The sequence below is a fragment of the Andrographis paniculata genome, unplaced genomic scaffold (genome assembly GCF_009805555.1).
Source record: "Andrographis paniculata isolate CXL003 unplaced genomic scaffold, ASM980555v1 Contig64END, whole genome shotgun sequence".
NCBI classification, from domain to species: domain Eukaryota; kingdom Viridiplantae; phylum Streptophyta; class Magnoliopsida; order Lamiales; family Acanthaceae; genus Andrographis; species Andrographis paniculata.
Genome location: NW_026137600.1, coordinates 2,094,602 through 2,117,670, shown reverse-complemented (window position 1 = coordinate 2,117,670; position 23,069 = coordinate 2,094,602). Strand labels below are relative to the sequence as shown.

The 23,069-nt window shown below is 32.9% G+C and overlaps 1 protein-coding gene and 1 long non-coding RNA gene across 2 annotated transcripts; both read left to right on the top strand.

Moving 5' to 3' along the window:
- The first annotated feature begins 2,089 nt into the window (after window positions 1-2,089).
- On the top strand, window positions 2,090-5,587 carry LOC127261889 (uncharacterized). The gene is made up of 7 exons (XR_007841007.1): window positions 2,090-2,107; window positions 2,204-2,944; window positions 3,091-3,247; window positions 3,377-3,528; window positions 3,649-3,745; window positions 4,219-4,332; window positions 5,547-5,587. It is a non-coding gene; the product is annotated as an uncharacterized LOC127261889 (long non-coding RNA).
- An 11,500-nt stretch (window positions 5,588-17,087) lies between these two features.
- On the top strand, window positions 17,088-22,907 carry LOC127261897 (protein ESMERALDA 1-like). The gene is made up of 10 exons (XM_051290324.1): window positions 17,088-17,528; window positions 18,532-18,598; window positions 18,785-18,852; window positions 18,959-19,047; window positions 19,527-19,724; window positions 20,396-20,600; window positions 20,671-20,838; window positions 21,448-21,615; window positions 21,699-21,889; window positions 22,152-22,907. The coding sequence occupies exons 1-10, from the start codon at window positions 17,166-17,168 to the stop codon at window positions 22,312-22,314; spliced, it is 1,680 nt and encodes a 559-aa protein (XP_051146281.1). The 5' UTR covers window positions 17,088-17,165; the 3' UTR covers window positions 22,315-22,907.
- Window positions 22,908-23,069: the final 162 nt, after the last annotated feature.

Here is a 23,069-nt window from a genome sequence, read left to right as displayed (position 1 = left end):
GGTCCCCTACACAGAGCTGGATCTCCCCCCAAATGCATTCGCGTTCCTTAGAAAACAAATGACATCGTCAATTTGGCCTAGTTTGTCTTAACTTCCCCAAGTGTCGCTAACCACGCTACCCTAAGGATAACGTCTACTCCACCTAGCAGTAAAGCGTGAAAATCTGCTTTTAACTCGAGACTGGCCATTGACAACCCGGTATTGTGGCATATCCCTACTGACTCCAAGCGCCGCCCATCGCCCAACTGAACCCTGAACCGGCTCGACTCATAAGGCTTTAAATTGAGCTCCGCCACCACGGAACTCGAGATAAAATTATGGCTAGCACCACTGTCAATCAACACTGTAACCCAACGCCCAAGCATTTCTCCCACGAAGCGCAAGGTTCGCGGCCGGTGAACCCCGCCATCGAGTACATTGGCAACACGGCCTACTCTTTCTCCCCCTCTTCCGGCACGACTATGGCTGTTTTACCCTCTTTCCAATCAGGATCACCGTGAAACTTGAAACAATGTAGATCTAACGCCTCGTCCTCCTCTGCCATCAATACATTCAGTTGCTGCATGGGGCATTGATGCCCTGGCATATACGTTTTCTTACAGCGAAAGCATAAACCTTTCGCTCGAAGTTCCGCCATTTCTTGAGGAGACATGCGGGAGAAACGTGATGGAGCAGCTGACTGCACCCCAGAGAACGACCACCCTGGCTGAATTCGCTGCGGGGGTCTTGGGCCCGGAGACCCCGTGGACCCCACGGACTGAGACACGCTAGGCCTCGGCCCAGAGGAAAAACTCTGCCCTGCCCTGACGTAGACCAGCCGTAGAAAGCAGGCCACGTGAACATACTTCTGCTTGCCCTCCAATCTTGCCCCCCACCCCCAATTGCCAAATTCGACTCCACATCTCTTGCTAGGTCCATCGCCGTCTCCAAATCTAGTGGCTATAGGAGACAGAGAGAACCCCGAACCTCATCTGACAAACCCTTTAGAAAGTATCCCAAATAATGTTCATCACTCAATCCCGGAACCTGACTGGTGAACTGAACAAACAAGTTGAAGTATTCCTCCACTGTGCCCGTTTGCGCAACCGCCGCTAACCTCTCGAAGCAGCTTCCCTTAAAATGAGTGTTGAATCGGTTTGTCAAAGCCCAAGAAAATTCCACCCAAGTTATATCCGACTTTCTGGATCGAATCCACGAAAACCAATATAGTGCCGAACCCTCCATCGCCAACATTGCAGCTGCCAATTTTGACTCCTTGGTTGTATGATGCAACTTGAACTGCTGATTCGCCCTCCCCAACCAACCGATCGGGTCTGCCCCGTCGAAGGAGGGCAGCGATGGTGGCGCCAGATCCCTCTTCCCTTCAGCCCTAATCTCACACCCCGCCTCGGTCGCGGCCGAGTCTACTACATCATCGCTCGCCTGCTGTCGCGGGGTGCTCGACATCCCAGCCACCACCCGTCGTTGGACGGGCAGCCGCGATGGAAGCGACGGAAGCCGCCAGCCCGGCCAAGGTACGAACGATCTCCTTCAACGGCTTAGTTACCCTAGTCTGATCCTCCGCCATCGGCTTCATCTCTTCCCTTATACCCGCCTGTCCATTCTCCAAATCCTCAAATCTCTGTTCATTGCGTGTGTTCGTCATCTCCGGTGAGTGTTTCATGCTCACCGCACCAATTGTTAGCACTCAAAGAATCAAACGCAACGCGTTTGTCCAAAAGCCAGAAGGCTCCTGTTTATTTTCTCAAGAATAATAAATCTCCAACAATGTCTTTACCACACACTTAAATAATGTTTAACCCTAAGTCTAACAATTACGTCCACAACTAATAAAATAGGACAATAACAAATAATACAATAATAAGGATAAATAACTAAACCACTGACGGCCCAGCCCGCTCGCCTTGACGTCGTAGGCTGTAGACCAACAACGGCCGTGGATGTGCCACCCCGACCCCTTACTCCATATCAGTATCTTTGAAATCTTAATCCTTCTTGCTTTTGTTTTTATTTTTAGACTGTTGTTCACCATTGTATTATCCTGAAATGTGTACTATTTTTTTATTGTAGCATTATGTTACTGTTCGGTTAAGCTTATTAAATGCACGTATGTAACACTATCATTTTTTGGGATTCACATCATCAATTTCTTATTTAAATGTTTTTACTTCCTTGTTTGATCTTTTCTCTTTTTCTTCAACAGAAAAATGAGCAGGATTGTGGCAGGCCTCCGTTCCCGTGGTTTCATTTTGTTTACGCTCCAGGCGTCCATATCAATGAAGTTTGGTATTTTCTCATTTTTATTAACTTGTGAACATGAACAACCTTTGCCTATTGACATCATCCTCGCACTTTGTTTGTTTGCCGGGGTGATTTACGCTACGGTGGGAATATCATTTTCGGAGAAGAACAACCGCCTTCTGCAATTACTCGAAATTAGTGGAGTAGCAATAATATGGAGCGTCAATTTGTTTCTGTTCTTTTATACGCCGCTTTACTACGGATTTTTTCAAATTCTATTTTGGAGTTTACTTTTACTAATTTTGGTTTCGACTCTCTCTATATGTATTAGGTTTATTCAACAGGATCCTAACGAAATTCCGCCTCAGCCCCCGACTCTAAATATGATACACATGCAGCAGAATACAATAATGGAGAAGCTGGAGGAGAAAAATATTCAGATTAAGTGGCATATGAATGAACAACAAAAAAGCTGGAGGAAAGACTCGACCGACAACAAAAGAAGCTGGAGGAAAGACTCGACCGACAACAAAAGAAGCTGGAGGAAAGACTCGACCGACAATAAAATAAGTTGGAGGAAAAACTTGACCGACAACAAAAGAAGCTGGAGGAAAGACTCGACCGATAACAAAATAAGCTGGAGGAAAGACTCGACCGACTACAAAAGAAGCTGGAGGAAAAACTCGAGCAACATATCAAAAAGGTCGAAGAGTTGGTGAATAAAATACTGCAGTTGCTGGATAAAGTTACATTACCAAAATAATAATCATTTGTAGAAGATTATAGCAAGTAAGAAAATTGGGAACAAACAGATGATGTTACTAATAATGTTTTTCTTCTGGACTGCAGGCTGCCATACTGAAGATGTATCCAGCTGAAATGATTGTGTGGCTATATACTGCTTCTTCGTCATATCCGGTCATCTATTGTTACTCTGATTGCAGAAAGGGATAGAAGTGCATGGCGAATCGAAACAAAGATTGGATTACTCGCCATACTCTACTCGGTAAGTGTATTACAGGACAGTGCTACATGTGTGCCATAGATGAAATATTGTCTGATCGCATGATCAGCACCAGACCATTGTTAATTCTCCCAAATTAATTCATGCTCAATTTACAATCTGTGATGGCAGGCCATCATTAACATAGCATATAGGCTTTATGTTGCGGCTTGGTGCATATGGAAGAGGGGGCCATTCTTTGTTTCCCTTTTTAAACCATTGACTATTGTCATTGCTGCTGTAATCGGTGTTGTTTTCATGGGTGATGGTCTCTATGTTGGAAGGTATTTTTCAAACTAAAAAACTTCTGCAAGACTTAATTGGAAAACCTTTCAGTCCTTATTTGCACTGAAATGTTTTCTAATATTCGTAATGCCTTTTGTTCTGCAATTTGATTGGTGCAGTGGTGTTGGTCGTTAGATTCTATGCTGTGCTGTGGGGAAAAGCTAAAGAAATGGAGGAAATTGATGGGTTGGAATCATAAACTCCTTTGTTGCGATAGTAAGTGTAGATATCTGTCTGTTTATGCCTTCAACATTTACTGCAATCCTGTAACAGTAAACAAGTGTGCAAACGTATTCTTTATGCATCAATAAAATGGAACATGTTAAAACAATTAATTTTTAAATGCAATTGTCGGGTAGGACATGCCTGAAAAACAATGAAGATAATGTTTTAGCTAAGCTGTTGATTTGTGAGACTTGTTATTAATTTCAAGGAGGGACCAATATAAAAGGCTGCATTATGCCTAAGCTGGTAATTAGTGTTTCTTAGTTGGTTTCCCATAATCCCATATGTGGTGTTTGTATTTCAAAATATGGTCGATTAATGACTTATTACTTTATGAATTGTTGGTATTAGTTATTTGTAGAGATCGACATGAATTTGTGCATTAAGTGTAGCCTGCTAAATGGAAAATACTTTGATCTTTTCTGGATATGCCTATTCATTAAGTTCTTGGATTTTCTTCGTAGATGCTTTGCAGAGATAGGTAGTTATGCTGGCATAAATTTCAGCTCTCCGACACTGAGTACAGCCATGTTGAATCTGGTTCCAGCATTCACCTATGCCCTTGCTGTTATATTCGGGTAATACATGATTTTCCCTTCATTCTCTTTTAACCCTTCCATGTGTGTGTTATTGATTCAAGGTTGGATTGAAATAGTTTCCCCTACTACTATTAAGTTGGAACCCAACATCCACTAGCTTTAACCTACTACTATTAAGTTGGAATCTACATAGGTTCCTAGGTTGCCCGAAGGTGTGATATTTATCTCAACATTAGTTAATTGAAAATCATGCAATGTGAAAGTCTCACATGATAAGATGCATTAGCTGATTAGCAACCGCAAGTGTGACAATAAAATTTTCTCAAAGATCATGTATTAACTTGGTAAATATTAATACCATAAACAAATATTCCAAACTGAAAAGAGAAAAATGCACTCAAGAACATCTTGGAGAGAAATAAATCATAAAATTTGATAAAAATATATAAATTTCAGCTTTTCAATCCCTAACAAAATGAAGGAAAACTAATTTATACTCTAATGACATTGGAAAAAATATCCTTATGGTGCAATGTGTAAATTAGCACTGATAGGCCGGGTGGGGGCTTTTGTTAACTCATCCAGTTCAAAGACTAATTAGCACTGCAACATGTGTAAATATCCTCATGGTGCAATGCTGTCTCATATCATATCAGCTCAACCTTCAATGACTCTCTAATTAATTTGTCTTAGAATGGAAGAACTAGACTTTAGAAGCTCAAGTACCATATCAAAATCTTTGGGTACTATTACATCTATCCTGGGCGCATTCATCGTGACATTTTATAATGGAACGGCTATCCTTAATTCACCTGCAACCTCTGGATCTTTTAATCAGCTCTTGTTGCCATCCACACCAAATTGGGTCCTTGGGGGACTTTTGCTTATCTTTGCCTCATTAACCACTGCAGCATGGTGCATACTTCAGGTTTCACTTCGCTTTATGTTAACATTGCCCAAATTCATAAATAAAATACATTATTACCTCTACAAAAAATATAAAATGTTTAAACATTGTCTTGAAAGGGGAAAGAAAGAAATAAAGAAAGAAAGAAAGAAAGAAAGCTTGCTCTTCAAATTAATCCTTAATTTCAGGCTTAAGAAAAAAAAATACCATTTAAAAAAGTACAATTGTGTGCTTTATTTTTAAATGTTTCGTGTTTTACATGGAGTTTATTTGAATTTATCCAGGTAAGAAAAAATTGGGAACAAACAGATGATGTTACTTATAATGTTTTTCTTCTGGACCGCAGGCTGCCATATTGAAGATGTATCCAGCTTAAATGATTGTAGTGGCTATATACTGCTTATTCGTCATGATCCAGTCATCTATCGTTACTCTGATTGCAGAAATGGATAGAAGTGCATGGCGAATCGAAACAAAGATTGGATTACTCGCCATACACTACTCGGTAAGTGTATTACAGGACATTCTACATGTGTGCCATAGATGAAATATTGTTTGATCACATGATCAGCACGAAACTATTGTTGAATCTCCCGAATGAATTCATGCTCAAATTACAATCTGTGATGGCAGACCATCATTAACATAGCATATAGGCTTTATGTTACGGCTTGGTGCACATGGAAGAGGGAGTCATTCTTTGTTTCCCTTTTTAAACCATTGAACATAAGAGATCTATTGAATTTACATGAGCTATCCTTTAATAAACAATGTTAGTCATATACTATAAGAAAATAAAATTCATAACTTGATGCCGTCTGGATTATATTCGATAGGTTGATGATGCCAGTCGTATTCATTAAAATAAGAATGAGCTGGAGGTTGGTAAAGCTTTATGTTTGCCATGTTCAGAGTTTATGGTGTGCCTGAGGTAATAATTTCAGATGAAGATCCGATCTTTGGATCCCACTTCTGGTAGATGTAGCAAAGTAATTTGGCACGCAGTTTGAATGAGTATCACATTCAACTTCATGATAGATAGGCAAACCTGGCGAACAATTAAAATCTTGGAAAACATACTTAAGTGATACAGAGTGGTGCTAGGGCTAGAGATGGTCAAGAAAATGATGGATCATACTGAGTTATTCGAGTTAAGAATATGATGGTTGAAATATTGTCAGAAAGATTTCACCAAAAAATAACTTAGGTTATAGAAGGGTCCTAGTCCTACAGATTTCTGAGAAATTGATAGATCTTATTAGAGTCTAGATGAAAGCAATCCAAGATTGTCACTAGTTTGGAACAGGCTCCACTTACGAGACTAAAATGATAAGGAGTCAGTTACGGGACTAAAAAAACAATTTACCTTTATTTGTTATATGTTAACTTTGAAATTTGGATGGGTTGATTTTAAAACTTGGTATTGTTTACATTATTTGTATATATGTTTACTTTGTGCTTATATATATACTTCTGTGTGCAATATCTATGTGGTAAGTTGTATATATAAAGGTGATGATGTAAGCATGTTCTCTACTCTTATTATGCCCTACACAGCAACCGCGATGGTCGACCAGAAATAAATAGGAAATTGTTGGATTTTATTTCAGATCTATCTGACCTGGCCCAAAGCCCGCATGACCCGACCCGATCCGAACCAACTTGAACTGGCTTATGTTTTATTTATAACCTAATCCATCGATTTTTCAATTATGTTTCTTCTCTCCTTCCCTATCGCGATAGTTCCTCTTGCGAGAGAAAAAATTGGGATTTGTTGTTGTCATTTCTCTTGGTAATGTGACGATTGAAATTGATAAAGTAAATTTGCTCTACTTTTTTTGGGTTTATCTATTGCTCCCTCTAGCTGTATATACTTGGTGGATTCGTGGGGTTTTTTTTTTTTTTGAGGGGGGTGAGAACTGAGAGAGAGAGAGAGACAATATATATATATATTGAACTTGGTGATTCTTTGTTCTTCCTCCCCATGACGCTTGGTGGTTACCGGAGTTTTGCCCTCCAACTTTGCGTTCCTTTTGTTTTATCGGTTGAAATCGATAACGGTTCTTGGGTGCCCTTCGAATTCCTCCTCTTTGTGACGTTGCCTCGTTAGAAGGTTTGAAGTTGATGCGGAGTAGGCTGTGATCTGAGCCTACCGAACTATTCCACATATTTCGTTTATATATAGCATTACTTTTTTATTTTATTTTTATTATCATTCTAATTATTGGCACTAACTTATTAATACTATTAGTGAGATTATTTGGTTGTAGGAACAACCTGAGTCATCAATCTTAGGAAGAAAAAATTTCCAACACAACTTCTTTGCCCAAAGTAATATATATAATATATAAATATATATATAATATAAGTATATATACTTACACATATATACATTATATTTATGATCACAAATATGGGATGGTATCACAAGCACAGGCCCTTACATCTCAATCCCTCTATGCTTCTTTAATACACTGTGTATATATTACATATACATGATTACATACATATAGTGTGTGTATATATCACTTTGTGTACAGGGCATGAAAAAAAAAAGCTGGTGATCCAATCCCCACAAATATATACATACTATGTATGTAAATTGAAAATGGACTTTATATTACTCTATCCACGACTCTACGATCTCATATTCTTCCTTGTCCAAACATGACATGACACGTTGACCACATCATACACCCCGCCAGTACTAATCATCTGAACAAATTTTGTTGTGAATCTGAATAGCAACTTCTCACATTTCCAAACTGATTAATACATTGATTTTCTTGCAGTTAGTCTTTCCAGTAAAAAAAAGTTTTTGACAACTTAAATTTATTAGTGCACTGCCAATTTAGAATCATGATGAAGGAAACTAAACAGGTTTCTCTCGCACCATTTCTATGAACACTTCATTGATTGGATCTAATAAAATTTTCTCACAAATTTTTGTTGAAGAGTACCTCAAAAAACGAAAGGAAGAAAAAGAAAATAAGATTCTTATATATTAAAAGTTTTGTGGATATTTTTTGATTTTGTATTATTCATAAATCATAAAGTCAAGGCCTATTTATAGACATAATCCAAAATGGATAAAACAAACAATAAAATAAATAATATTCCAACATCCCCCTCAAAGTCAAGTAGGCGCTGTAGAGACCAACTTGAGTTTGTCCAAGAACAATCGGAAGCGACTGGGAAGAAGAGACTTGGTGAAGATATATGTTGTCTGATCTGCGGAGGAGATCGACACAAGATAGACAGCCCCACCAATGATATGTTGTTGAATGAAGTGACAATCACGCTCAATATGTTTGGTGAGCTCATAGAAGGTATCATTGTGGGTCATGTTCATAACACGCTGACTGTCGCAGTGAAAAGCCGTAAAAGATGACTGAGAAACACCAAAATCAGTGAATAATCGACGAAGTCATAAAATTCTGACGTAGAGTCGGCAATAGCACGCTACTCAAACTCAGAACTCGATCAAGAAACTAAAGTCTGCTTCTAGTTGTGCCAAGAGATGAGAAAATTACTCAGGAAGAAGTAGAAATCAATGGTCGAACGATGATCGGTAGGATCACCAGCCCAATCAGCATCAGAGTAACCAGTAAGAGTCAAAGATGGGTGAGAAGAAAAATGTAAACTATGTAGGAGAGTACCTTTTCACATAACGGAGAATATGTAAGACAACAAAGTGGTGAGAGGTCCTCGGAGCGGCCATAAACTAACTCACAATATGAACTGCATGAGCGATATCTGGTCGAGTGACAGTCAAATAGATCAAACTCCTAACAAGTTGACAATATAGTGTAGGATCATCAAGAAGAGAACCATAAGGAGGGGTAAGTCGAACGTCTTAGGCAAGTGGTGTAGAGGCTACCTGGCAGTCAGTGAGACCAGCATGAGCAATAAAATTTGAGGCATACTTAACCTGAGATAGAAAGATTCCATCGAGAGAATAAGAGACTTCAAGTCCCAAAAGGTGACAAAGGGGACCCATACTCTTCATCTTAAACTGATGACTAAGATATGTCCGTAGATCATAAATACTAGACACATCATCTCTTGTGATGATCATATCATCAATTAAGAGGATAACTATCCATGAGGAAGAACAACAAAGAAATAAACCGGAATCGTAAGCGCGTGTGGTAAAATCAAACTCCAAGAGCGCAAAGCTAAATGTGACATACAAGGCCCGAGGGACCTGCTTCAACCCATATAAAGCACGGCATAAACAAGAAACCTCTCTAGAAGACGGGAAACTTGGAGGATGAGTCATATAAACTTCTTCAAAAAGAGTGTCATGTAAGAATGCATTATTGACATGTAACTGAAGAAGAAACCAGTGACGAACAACAACAACGGCAAGGAGACAACGAATAATAGTGGGATGAGCAACATGGACAAAAGTCTCCTCATAGTCAACTTCATATTCCTAAGAATAACCCTTAGCCTCCAGACGAGCCTTGTAGCACTCAACGGAACTATCATAATTATTTTTGATTTTGAAAACTCACTTGCACCCAATAGTTGTCTTGCCATAAAGCAAATTCACTAAATTTCAAATGTGAGTCTTTTACCTGCAATTCCTTAGTCATATCTTGTTGCCACAATGGATCAAACACTCTTGCCTCACGAAATGACCTAGGCTCATGATGAAATAATATGACAAAATAACAATGATAATCATGCAATGAGCAGGTGGATGAATCATTCGATGTGATCGACGAGGTATAATAGGTCTAGACACCGCAGACGGATCAATATCTGGAGACGAGGTCGTAGGTGGATAAGAAGTTTCAACTGGAACAGATCCGGAGGCGGAGATGGAGTCGTAAGATCAGGGTCATGAAATAAAGGAGGACATGACGCCATGAATAAAGTGAACCAGAAATAAATGAGACATGAAATTTAGACATGGTTGAATAATCAATTAGTTCATTGTGTATGCCATTTGTTGATGATATAACAAAAGGGATGTATGTTGATGCTATTTCAAATATAAATTACTATTATTAATTTATACGGTTCTTAATAAAAATATATATTAATTTTCTCTTTATAAATAAAATATCATATTAAAATATTATTAAAATTAAAACTCAAATTAAAATTCCGATTTCAAATCAAAACCAAACCACCCAAGTTTATAGCAAGTTTATTTGTAACTCATATATGATTTTAAAGTTTGCGTCACTTCTTATATTTCAAAATTTGTGTATTATTTCCTTGTAATTTTAAAAATATTGTACCTAATCTCTAAATGTCTATATTAATAGATTTTGTGGTTGTTAATTTTCAAACATTGCAGACTTTTAAAATCATAGGTAATATTTTAAAAATATAAGAAAATATTGTGCAATTTATAAACAATGCAAAAATTATGTGAACTTTTCAAGCTGCAAATAAACTATAAATATACAGTAATTGTAATTTTGTATATATATATATATATATTATTTCCTTCAACAATATATCATAAAATAAAATTAAACTTAAACAAAATACACACCATATACGTATATATACGCGGTCAAATCTTTGTCAATCAAAAGGTAAGACATCTGAGCGGGTGCATGTGTTGTGTGAATATAAGGGTAAAACATAAATATATATATGTACATATATTTTATCTGTTTGTTAAATTTGTTCTTTTTTTTTATTATTTGTACATTAAATTTACCTCATCATTATATTAAAAAAGTAAAAAAATCAACACTTAATTATTAATTAATTATTCAACATTTATTTACAATCAATGTAGTAACTTTATTATAGTCTCTCTTCATTATATTTAACTACTAACTAAATTTTTAAAAATATCATCAATTATATGAGTTTGTTTACTCAATCTATTTCTTAGGGACACGATTCTTTATAAATATTACAAAAAATACAATATATATATTAACATAATATATATACTTCATTACTCACAAAAGTTGATAATTAATATAAAATATTATTTTTTATATTAACAACATAATTTTTTATATTAATATAAAGAATACATCCATTTAAAATTATCAAGCGATTACATCCTATACTTTTTTAGGGTGCATTCGTTTTGTCAAAATTACTCAATATATTTTTTCAAAAAAAAAAAAAAGACAATAATATATTGAACACTCATTATTTTATATTATTTAATTTTTTATACCTCAAATAATTTCTTTTTTCTTTCAAACTAAAATACAAACAAACAAATCCTTACTTTTTTCAATAAAATACTCCTATTTATTTTTTCTAATATCCTTGCCGGTGATGGTTACGGTGTTGATTTGACGCGCTATATATACAAATAGAACACATTAGTATTACACACATCACATATTGTGTCTAATAAAGAGATGTGTTGTTTTTTAATAATAAGTGTATTGTATGTATACAAGTATGTTATGTGCTAAAATCAATTGTTGTGTATGATGTTAGTATGTGTTGTTAATTAATGTGTTATAATTGTATTATATTAACATATACAATATGTTGTATGCAGTAATACTGTGTGCTGTCTGTAGTAATATTTTGTATTGTTGAAACCATAATATGTATTTTTTATTATATTTTATATTTGTATTATATTAGCATATACTTTGTAGTAATAAATATATTATCTAATAGCATATAATGTGTTGTTCTAACACTTTTTCTACCCCTTGCCAAACTTAAATGTACTAAAAAATGGCATAGTGGAATTGGAGTACTTATTAATGGGTCCAACGCAACATAAGGCGGGACACGTGAGTAGGATGGGGACACGTGCTTGCCAACTTAGCTAGTCAAAAAGTTTCCCCCATTGTTGGGTTTAGGTATATTCTATTTCATTACTATATATTTTATTTAGATAATTCTATTTAATTACTATATATTCTATTTAGATAATCATTCAAGTACAGCACACACAATTTATTCTATTTGGACCAGCATGCCGATTGGGTGCTTATGTCTTAAATTAATATATTACATAATTATTAATTATATTTTGTATTTTATAAATTAATATTTTTGAAAATATATGTTGAAAATCTTTTGTAAAAGAAATAAATTTTAATACTCTTGGGGTGTGTTTGCTTGGGGTTTCGATTTTGAGTTGGGATTTGAATAGTAAAAATTTTGAATTTGAATAGTTGTATGATGTGATATAAATAGGTGTTGATGTGATGCTTTGAATGTAAAATTGATTTTTAGTATAATATAAAAAATAAAAAATAGGTGTTTGATTTGATGTTTTTGTGGGAAAAAAATTGGATGAATAGTATAAATCCAATCCAATCCCCCAAACAAACACATCCTTGTGAATTTTAAATTTCGGTCTCTAATCTTATTTCTTACAATAACATATTAAAATTAATATTTTTATTTGTATCATTGAAATCTGCAACTGTTATTACATTACGGAATCATCTTTTACGTAACTCTTAATTCATTGTTATTACTATTATTAGTTTACATTGTATCTTTTTTATTATTATTTTAATATTTTTTAAGTGAAAAATTATTGAATACTTACATTTGTAAGAAATAAATATTTCATTTGTGTCAATATATATGATCTTTTTGTTTTAGACACTGTTATTTAGATAATCAAAATTAATAAGTTAAAAATAGTAAGTTATGATATTTTTTTTATATATGAACGGTGTTGCTAATATTTTTAAAATATGAATTATTATATAAAAAATTTTAAAAAATAAAATATGTGTTTAATTATTTTTAACATTATATTTCAATAAAATATATATAATATGAATATTATTTTGCGGAGAATAAAATTGTATATAATGTAAATAAATAAATAAAAAATATTTATAATTTCCGTGAATAAAAGCTTATTAATTCTTGGCCATTGATATCGTCAAAATGAGTCCAGAAATACTAACATTGCATATGCAATGCGAGATGATCAAATAGAAATTTGATTTTTATTAGTATGTTATTTTCATTGTCGTAAATTTGTATTTTCGACCAAGTCGTTAAAATTATTGTAAAATTTATGTTTTCTTAGGAAATTATTAAAATTGTTGGAGTACTTAAGTTTTTAAGTTTCATTTTCTACTAAATTATTATAATTATTTTAATTTTTTTTTTGTTATTGTTGTGAATGTATTTAAATACTTTATTTAACATATCAAACTAGCTGTTATAGTTCATTATTATTATTATTATTATTATTATTATTATTATTATATGCAATACAGAATTGGAAAGCCAACTATGATGATAGAAATCTCATAAGTGGGGTGACATGAAGTGTTTATTGAAAATTTTAATCTCACTTTTAATGAACTGTAGAATTTCGTGATTGTGAAGCACATCACCAACTTCGAGCATATTTGGTAAAACATATTTGAGAACACTTTAGAGGCAACAACGATGAGGACTAATGTTTTAATGAATTTAATAATTTTTAAGAAGATTTAAATTTTAAATTTCGTCAATTATTAGAGCAATATTAGGGTTATTTAATCTTAATTGATATACTTTTTATTTATGATATGGTCTGCAAAAATATTTATTTATTTCATACATATATTAAAATTTTATAAATAAAAGTTAAAAAATTATAATATTGAATTAACTAGTAATTTAAAAAATAATGAATTGTAAAAATTTTAAAATGATAAAAATAAATATGTAATATAAATGTTGATATTCATATTGATGTGATCGTGGGTTGAATGAATAGTTTAGTGATCGGAGAAAAATAAAGAGTTAATGATTTATTAAGGTGAGACGATAAAATAAAATAAAATAAAATAAGTAGAAATAATTTAACAATTATGGATACTGTAATATAAACATATATTCTAATTTTATTTCTTTATTTAAACTATCATATTAATTTTTCAACTCTATTTCAAATTAATAAAAATTTCAACATGATTTTTATAAATTCAAAACCTTCTAATAATTACAACTAACAAAATTCAATTAAAAACTCCAAAAAAATTTAAGAACTAACTAAAAAATTCCCAAATAAATAAAATCTCATATATATATATATTAATAATATATGAATATATTGAGTGTGTTTATTTTGTGAGATTGTTAAAAAAAAAAAAATTATAAAAAAATATAGAGAAACATATAGGAATATAAAAATAATAAAGGTATATATTGTATTAAATTTTTTTAAAAAAATAAATAAGAAAGAACAAAACCATCATTCTCCAACAACAAGGACGGACAATTTCTTGTATTTTGAGTAACATACATATATATATATATATATTACATACCATTAATTTTAGTATTATAATATAAGATCTATGTTGTTGGTTTACAATTTTTGGCATCACTATTTTTTACTATAATTATATCAAACTGACAAATTCGTTTTAAAAGTATCATATTCAATATATACAATATCTAACAATCATTTAATTATGATAATTTTAAAATTTAAAATAAAAAATACACACACACATACACACTTAAATATATATTTTTCTTAAAAATATGAAATTTAAATACTAAAAGGTGAATTAAAATCTCAAAGAAATACACTATATATATAAATCGCACAGTGATAATTATTTTGGTTATGTGTAAGTTTAATCATATTAAATTTACTAACTAATTAATTATTTTGAATCAATAAAAACTTAGAAATAGATAACATATCTTGTAAATTTTCATAAAAAGTAGGCATAATAACATAAAATCTATTTGTGATTTATGAAAATTGCACGAAATTTTTTATTATTATTTAAAAATTGCGTCAAGACTTTTTTTATAGTTTAAAAAATCATGCATTTATCCTCACATATGTCATTAGTTAACAATGATTTAATAGTTATGGAGTTTCTGAATTATATTTACAGCTAGTACGCGTGTAGAATAATTATAATTAATTAATGATGTAATGAGGATTAAACGCGAAATTTTTAAAATTACAAGAGAATTTAAAACAATTTTACAATTATAGGGAATTTGCACAATTTTCATAAATTACAAGTGGGATGCATATTGTTTTGTATAAGAAGTATCGTATTTAACACATATTTTGCATATAGAATATTAAATCTACACTGGTTTTGGTTTTTATTATACTATTTTAATATTTTTTTTTAAAAAAATATCAAATTAAAATAATAATTTTTATTTATTATATTACACTAAAGTTTAATTTTACATCAAAATATCACATCAAACAATTATTTCAATTCAAAATTTTACTATTCAAGACAAAAATAAAAAATCTCACGTGTAAACACACTATTTTTCTTTATTATTGGATACCATCTATGCTCGTTTTAGGGTTTGCTTGGTTTTGGTTTGAGACTATATTTTTAATTTTAATTTAAATGATATTTTAATATGATATTTTTATATAAAATACTAAGTTAAATATTAGTAATTTGTGTTTGAAATCCAAACCAAACACACCTTAATAGTGTGTTTATTTTTTATTTTAAATAGAAAATATTACTACTATTCATCTTTTATAATTTTAATAAAAAATATTTTCTTCGTCCCGGATATAATGTCTTCTTTACCGTAGACACGAGAATTTAGGAGAAATATAATTAGTAAACGATTAAAAATGTATTAGTGAAAATAATTATTATTTAATAAAAATAATATTAAATTAAGATTAAAATAATTAGTATTATTAAAATTAAAACTTTAAAACGAGGTTAAAGTGTATAATATTTTTCCAAAAAAGAAAAGTGACAGGATAAGTGAGACAAACAGAAATAGAAATGTGGACACGATAAGTGGGACGTAGGGAGTACTATTTTTTTTCTAACAAAAATCACATAAAAATATTATTTAAACAAAATACAAATATAACATTTTAAAGTTAATTTCAAACTACAACGAATGATTTGTTTCTTTTGTAAAAAAAATTCAACACATTTCTTCGAAAAATTAATATATTTCACACATTTATTATTTTTAAATTAATTCATAATTTTCTATATCTCACATATTTTTTTTTTCTTCGAACCAAAGCACAAAAGAAACACACCATAAGTTTTGTAATTTTTTTATTTATTTTTCAAAATACATATTCTATATAGTAATAAGTCCCAAAATTTGGCAAAGGAATATACACTATATATTCTTTTTAACTACGTTATAATAATCTCAATTCTATTTTTCATTTTCATTATTCAAAATTAAAATATAATTTAATGCTTCTATTTTACAAATATGCGGCACAACCATATTTATTATTTTGAAATACTTTGCGTGGCTTGTGGATCAAAGAGTAATAATAATAATAATAACACTAAAATAATAATATTATAAAAAAATTTATAATAATCTTCGTGTCCATCATCGTCTTGGGTGACGTATCCATTGTTGTCAACACTCATTATACCATATATATTTGTCCAAATAATTCAAATTCTTGATTACAATTTAAAATCGAATCATCGTTTAATCGAAACTTTCAAAAGACAATTTAAGTTACGATTTACGAACAACTAATTTCTATTAATTTTTTTTTTAATTTTACTTTTTTAATTTTTTTAATTTTAATTTTTACGATTAATTTTAATTTTGATGTTAATTTAATAAATTTTGTATTATTATAGAAAAAAATAAATAATCTTTAAAATTTATACAATAATTATTTATCAATTTATTAATTAAAAATTAAAATTAAAATGAATTATATAGGAATATACAAAAATAACAATGTAAACTTACATAATAAAAAAAATTATAAAATTTAAATTCACAAAAATAGTATTATATTTATTATTTTTCCATATATTAATAATAATACTATAAAAAATACGTAACGGGATACAGTCTCCCTGGACCCTGACCTGGAATGTATTCGTATATTATACGTATTTTGTACGTATTTGTTGTGTATACGGATACGGTATACCTAAATCCATCGTCGTTTCAGAAATGTGTTTCTTCTTCTTCTTCTTCTTCTTCTTTTTACATATTCTCATTCTAACAAAACAATTGTGATTATGATGTGAAAATTAGAGCGATGCAAGCCTACAATCGGCTCCCCAGCAGCGGAAATAGCAGCCCAAGATCCCCGCCGGCGTCCCCCCTCAGCCGCTCCCCGCGGTACCGCCACCGCCCCACCAAATCGGGGCGCCCCGCTCCCAAAACACTCGCCCAGCGCATCGCCTGGAACCTACTCTCCCTTCTGCTCAAGCGCCAGGGGATTTTCCTCTTCGCCCCGCTGCTTTACATTTCCGTCATGTTGTTTTACATGGGGACGGTTTCGTTCGATGTCGTCCCCGTCATTAAGCACAGGCACGCCCCTGGCTCGGTTTACAGAAGCCCTCAGCTCTACGCCAAAGTGCGTCGGGATATGGACTCCGATACTTCCTCCGGCGATGCGGTTAGTACTGCAACAACTTGGAGTTTTATATGTATATGTATGTGTATTTACTGGAGATTTAGATGCTATTTTGTTTGGTCAATTTGGTTTGTGCCATGATTACACTTTCGTTTCTGTTGTTATCAACTGGATTTGGTATTTAAGGTCTTTGGAACAATGGATATTCATTTTTATGGCGCTGTTTTAAGTTATTCTGATGTAGAACTGTATGCAAAGGATCCGGCAAGTGCATTGTTTCAATTGTTGGTGTGTTTTAAATAATCATCTTTTCTCCTTATCGTAGATTTTGAGTTTTGTCCGATGGTTATGTTTTAATGGGTTTCTCCGTACCAAAATCTGGAATTGTATACTTGCTTCCTCCATTCTGACACGAAAGATATCTGCTATTTAACTTGGTAGATTTAAGGAAACTTGGGACTTGAGATTTGGTAGAATATAAAGGAAATGGTTCTTGTAGTGCAACTGTGTGCTAGATTTGTATCATTTTCGAGGTAAGATGATAGGCTTGCAATCATCCATGATTTTCCAGAGTGCAACAGAAAAAGTTAAATGAAATTCATAATCTTTTTTATCAGAACTTTTTGTGAAATTTTGAAGAGCATAAGTGGAATATTGGATGTGGCAGGCATCATTAAGATGTGATGTTGGCAAAGTTATTCTAAGAATTTGAGGTTGTCAGTGTTTTATGTGTAGTTGAAGTTGATGTTGGTGTACTGGCTGGCTTACACTAATAGAAACAGGAGAGTTTCATTAACTTTCTAACTGAGATGCTTCTGAAAGCGTAATTATGATGAAGGTGATAGGGAAAAAGCTTAGCTAGGTTAAAGACATAATGTACATATTTGAGATGTCCTTTGATGTTCTGTTACTCCCAGTATGGCATACTAAAGAATTTATCTATTAATGTGGAAAACAAAATGCGCATCTGTAGTTTAATTTTATCCTCTAGTCTTTTCTCTACACATGTTAATTGATGTTAATGTAGCGTTTGATATCTTCTCAGATATCAACCATTTGGAAGCATTCTAATAAAGGTCAATGGCGACCTTGCATAAATAAGTCTTTGGAAGGTACACATTGTCTTTTTCATGTTGTAATCCTTTGTTCGCCGAAACTTAGTCCTATATTTGTTTAGACTTAGTGAAGTCATGAATATATGCTACTGTAGATAGCTCGAGTCTTATTTTATCATTTGATCGGCATTGATCTGTTATGTGTTAGAACAAAATATAATAAAATATACCTTGTTATTGCAGATTTACCTGAGTCAAATGGATATATGTTTGTTGAGGCTAATGGCGGTTTAAATCAGCAGAGAACATCGGTATACTTTTACAGATAACAATGTTTGTGTATCATGATAAAGTCCTGATGTTTTTATATTTGGGAGTTACGGAGATGCACTTTCTCATTGGTTTTAATGTTTCCAGATATGCAATGCTGTAGCTGTGGCCGGCTACCTCAATGCAACCCTCGTTATCCCAAACTTTCATTTTCACAGTATTTGGCGAGATCCAAGGTTAGTCATATTATTGCATGACTAAGTGATATTTTTGTGAACAAATTTTTTACTTTAGTTATTGTTTTAATGGAACAAAGATGAAAAATTATGTGTATGCAAGTGAGATGATGGTGGTGATATTTACTTACATGAGGGTGAAGGCAAACATATCCATTATGTTGGATTCAGAAAAAAGCATCAAATTTAGACATGTTGGCTTTTGGTTCCGGTACCCAATTGCGCTAAGAAATTCTACGATAGTATTTACTATTTTATTGGGTTATATATTTGATAGTTTGGATTAATTAAACATATGAATAAGATACAATAGATCTCTGAATTAGACTTAATGAAGTTAGTGATTTTAGATTGTTTTCTTTCACCTAGAAATTTTCTTCTATGCAGCAGCTGCCTTGTGACGTAATATTTCCTATCTTTCAAAGAAAACAATGTTCTTATACATATATATATATATATATATATTTTTTCACATGCAGCAAATTTGGTGACATATATGATGAAGAATTCTTTATCAGAACCCTGAAGAATGATGTTCAGATAGTTCAAACTGTTCCCAGTTACATAATGGAGCGATTTGATCATAACTTGAGCAATGTGTATAACTTCAGGATTAAAGCATGGTCTTCAATCCAATACTATAAGGAGACAGTTCTCCCTAAGTTGCTTGAAGAAAAGTGAGTCTTAAATGGTTTCTTGCTTTCATTACTTGATATTTTTTTCACTGCCTTCTTACTGAATCAAGAAAACACTGATGACCTTTGATGATGCAATTTATATGTAAATTTGACCACCCCACTGAACTCTTTGTATGGTATGCTTTTCTACATGTACATGTTTCATGTTTGATTCATCCTAAAATTCGCCTTGTATCCTCGAGGTTAATGTTTGATTAGTCTATCCCACTTTGACAGTTCAAAAACATACATCATGAAATTCAGCAGGCATCTCTGTCAATTTCAGTACATGTAGCTTACTTTCTGTATAATATACAAATATATGTTGTTTATACGTTCTCCTTTTTCCTCCTTTAATTGACATGATGACTGATAGTTATTTTGATCCATTATAGTTCCATCTATTTAGTGATACTTCTGCAGTATGATTAGAGAGGCATATATGTATTTGAATATAGGAGTGGATAGATTTTCATTATAGGGCTGTTCTGTTGTTCATTTTCCAGTAACGTTTTACTTATTTGTCTCTCTGTTTCTTGGTTATAGAGATATCACAATTTTGTGTAATATCTCTTATGCTGTTATTAATCTTTTCATTTCGTGATGCATGAACAACTTTTACTTAATTCCTTAGTTTTGAAAGCTGTGCTGTTTTGTAATTGTTTACTCAGGGTTATAAGGATTTCACCTTTTGCAAATCGCCTGTCATTTGATGCTCCTCCTGCTGTACAGCGGCTTAGATGCTTGGCAAATTATCAAGCTCTAAGGTTTTCAAACCCCATATTAACTTTAGGTGAGACTCTGGTGGCAAGAATGAAAGCGCGCAGTGCAAATAATAGCGCAAAATATATTTCTGTACATCTTCGCTTTGAAGAGGTTTGTCTTGAACTGATATGAATTTCATTGTATATAAACTCGTTCAAATTATTGATTATCTTCTGTTTAGGACATGGTTGCTTTCTCATGTTGCGTATATGATGGTGGCGAACAAGAAAAAGTAGACATGGATGCTGCTAGAGAAAGAGGTTGGAAGGGAAAATTTACTAAACCTGGTCGAGTAATAGTTCCTGGAGCAATCAGATTGAATGGAAGCTGTCCCTTAACACCTTTAGAGGTATAGCTTTTCTCGACATCAGTTTCTTTTCCTTCATTTACATCTGTGTTATTTATTTATTTAATTTGTGTAGAAAGTAAGATTTTCATGTATAAATTAAAAATATATGGGAACTGTTCAGATTGACTGTAAAATATGATATTGGGTTGGGCTGCATGTGTTATTGAGATAGGAATAAGCTGGTGTGTTTAGATATGTTTTGGAAGTGTTTTGGGTTAATTTTGGAAAATAAAAAGTTGAATGAAAAATAGGTTTTTGATATTGTATAAATAGGTGTTCAACGTGATATTTTGAATAGAAAATAATTTGTTGATGTAATGTTAAATGAAAAATAGGATGTGATGTTTAGATAGGAATTTTGATGAATAGTGTGAACTGTCAAAATAATTTTAGGATTTTAGTTATTATTATTTGAGATTTATTTTGAATTAACAAATTTTAGGCTACTATGATAAGTCTCTATCCTTTTGTTCTCCATTTGTGCATATCTGTGACAGACCTTGGAGATATTTACATAATGCTATTTTTATCTCTGATTTCTGAATAACAATTATCTTCTGTAATAAGCGAATAGCTCTGTATAACTTGTACTAATGTATCGTGGATCAGGTAGGTCTGATGTTGAGGGGAATGGGCTTCAGCAAAAGCACTTCTCTCTATTTAGCGTCCGGAAAGATATATGATTCTGAAAGACATATGGCTCCTCTTCTGGAGATGTTTCCATTATTAGAAACGAAGGAGACGCTGGCATCTGCCGAGGAACTAGCCCCGTTTCAGGTCTCTTTTCGGGACATTAATCTCTTTTAATGAGCATATGAGCTAAGCTGTAAAGTTTTGTTTTCTGACTCGCTACTTCTCAGAATTACTCCTCCAGAATGGCTGCGATAGACTACACTGTCTGTCTACATAGCGAGGTATTTGTCACAACTCAAGGTGGGAACTTTCCACATTTCCTTTTGGGGCACAGAAGATTTTTATATGGCGGACATTCCAAGACTATTAAGCCAGACAAGCGGAAATTGGCATTGTTATTTGACAATCCAAATATTGGGTAATGAATTGTTTTTCTAGTAATCTAATTTCCTAAAAATCTGATAGGTGTAAATATGCAGTTTCAGGTGCTTTTTCTTATTTTTGCGTTATCTATTGAGTCGATACTCCTGTAAACTAGTCCATGCATACCTTACAACGATGTTTTCGTAACTTACAAAATAAGTGGAAATTTGTAATAGGATCTTCGATGAATCCTTTTAGAAGCCCCCCTTCCTCATTACAGTCATTAATTTCATTAATATTGTGGTTTTTCTCGCCAGGTGGAAGAGCTTCAAGCGGCATATGCTAAATATGCGATCTCATAGCGACTCGAAAGGTATTCAAGTGAAGAGACCAAACGACTCGATATATTCATTCCCATGTCCAGATTGCATGTGCAAAGGCAATAAAACTGAAGATTCACGAACATCATCCGTGACGTGATTGATTGATCCTACGGGCAGAAAGGTTCTGCTCCAGTTATCTGTGTACTTGTGGCTGCTAACCCCCTCTGATTCTTTCATTATTTTTTCCTCTCCGGAACCTGTTGTTAGAAAAAAGGTGCTAGGAATTGATTTTGTGGGACGAGTGATTCTTCCAAGGGAGGCGAGCTAAAGGGGTGAGTGCACGATGCCAGAAGAGAACCAAAAGTTCGTTGGAAACTACGTAGTGTGAATTACCTACCTTGCCATTAATTATACAACCATTCTTGGCGAAGCGGCAGATGAGAGGGGTTTGGACACGGTACGTTTGTTTTTGTCCATTTCCTGTACCATACGTACACATACACACACACACATACATTTGTTGTTTCTGCTGTAGCATACTTACCATAGAACGCATATGGGATTCGATTACATGAGTTCGAATTGAAGCTTAGAAGATTCTTCTACATTCGGGTGGTTTTTGAATGATAGGACTAACAAACAATCCCTGTTCGTGCATATTATGTTTTCGTTGTTATTTCTAGTGGTTTGACACAAAGCATGACATTGCCTTTAACGTATTGGAATTAGGTATGGCGTCGTTTGCACTGACTTGAGCTTTTCTAAGAGAAATGACATGTGATTTTTGGCTGTGTTGGACGATTTTGGAACTGTTTTCTTTATAGGCACAGTATGTGTGTGTTGCCTGGAAATCATTTTGCTTTGAGTTCACTACAACTATTGCATAGGGTTAGTACATATATATATATGTAC

Bases quoted from the DNA above. Each gene is read 5' to 3' on its own strand.
- LOC127261897 (XM_051290324.1), top strand. From the start codon at position 17,166: ATGCAAGCCTACAATCGGCTCCCCAGCAGCGGAAATAGCAGCCCAAGA. The intron at 18,599-18,784 runs GTACACATTGTC...TTGTTATTGCAG, and splicing joins CATAAATAAGTCTTTGGAAG to ATTTACCTGAGTCAAATGGA. The intron at 19,725-20,395 runs GTGAGTCTTAAA...TTGTTTACTCAG, and splicing joins CCTAAGTTGCTTGAAGAAAA to GGTTATAAGGATTTCACCTT.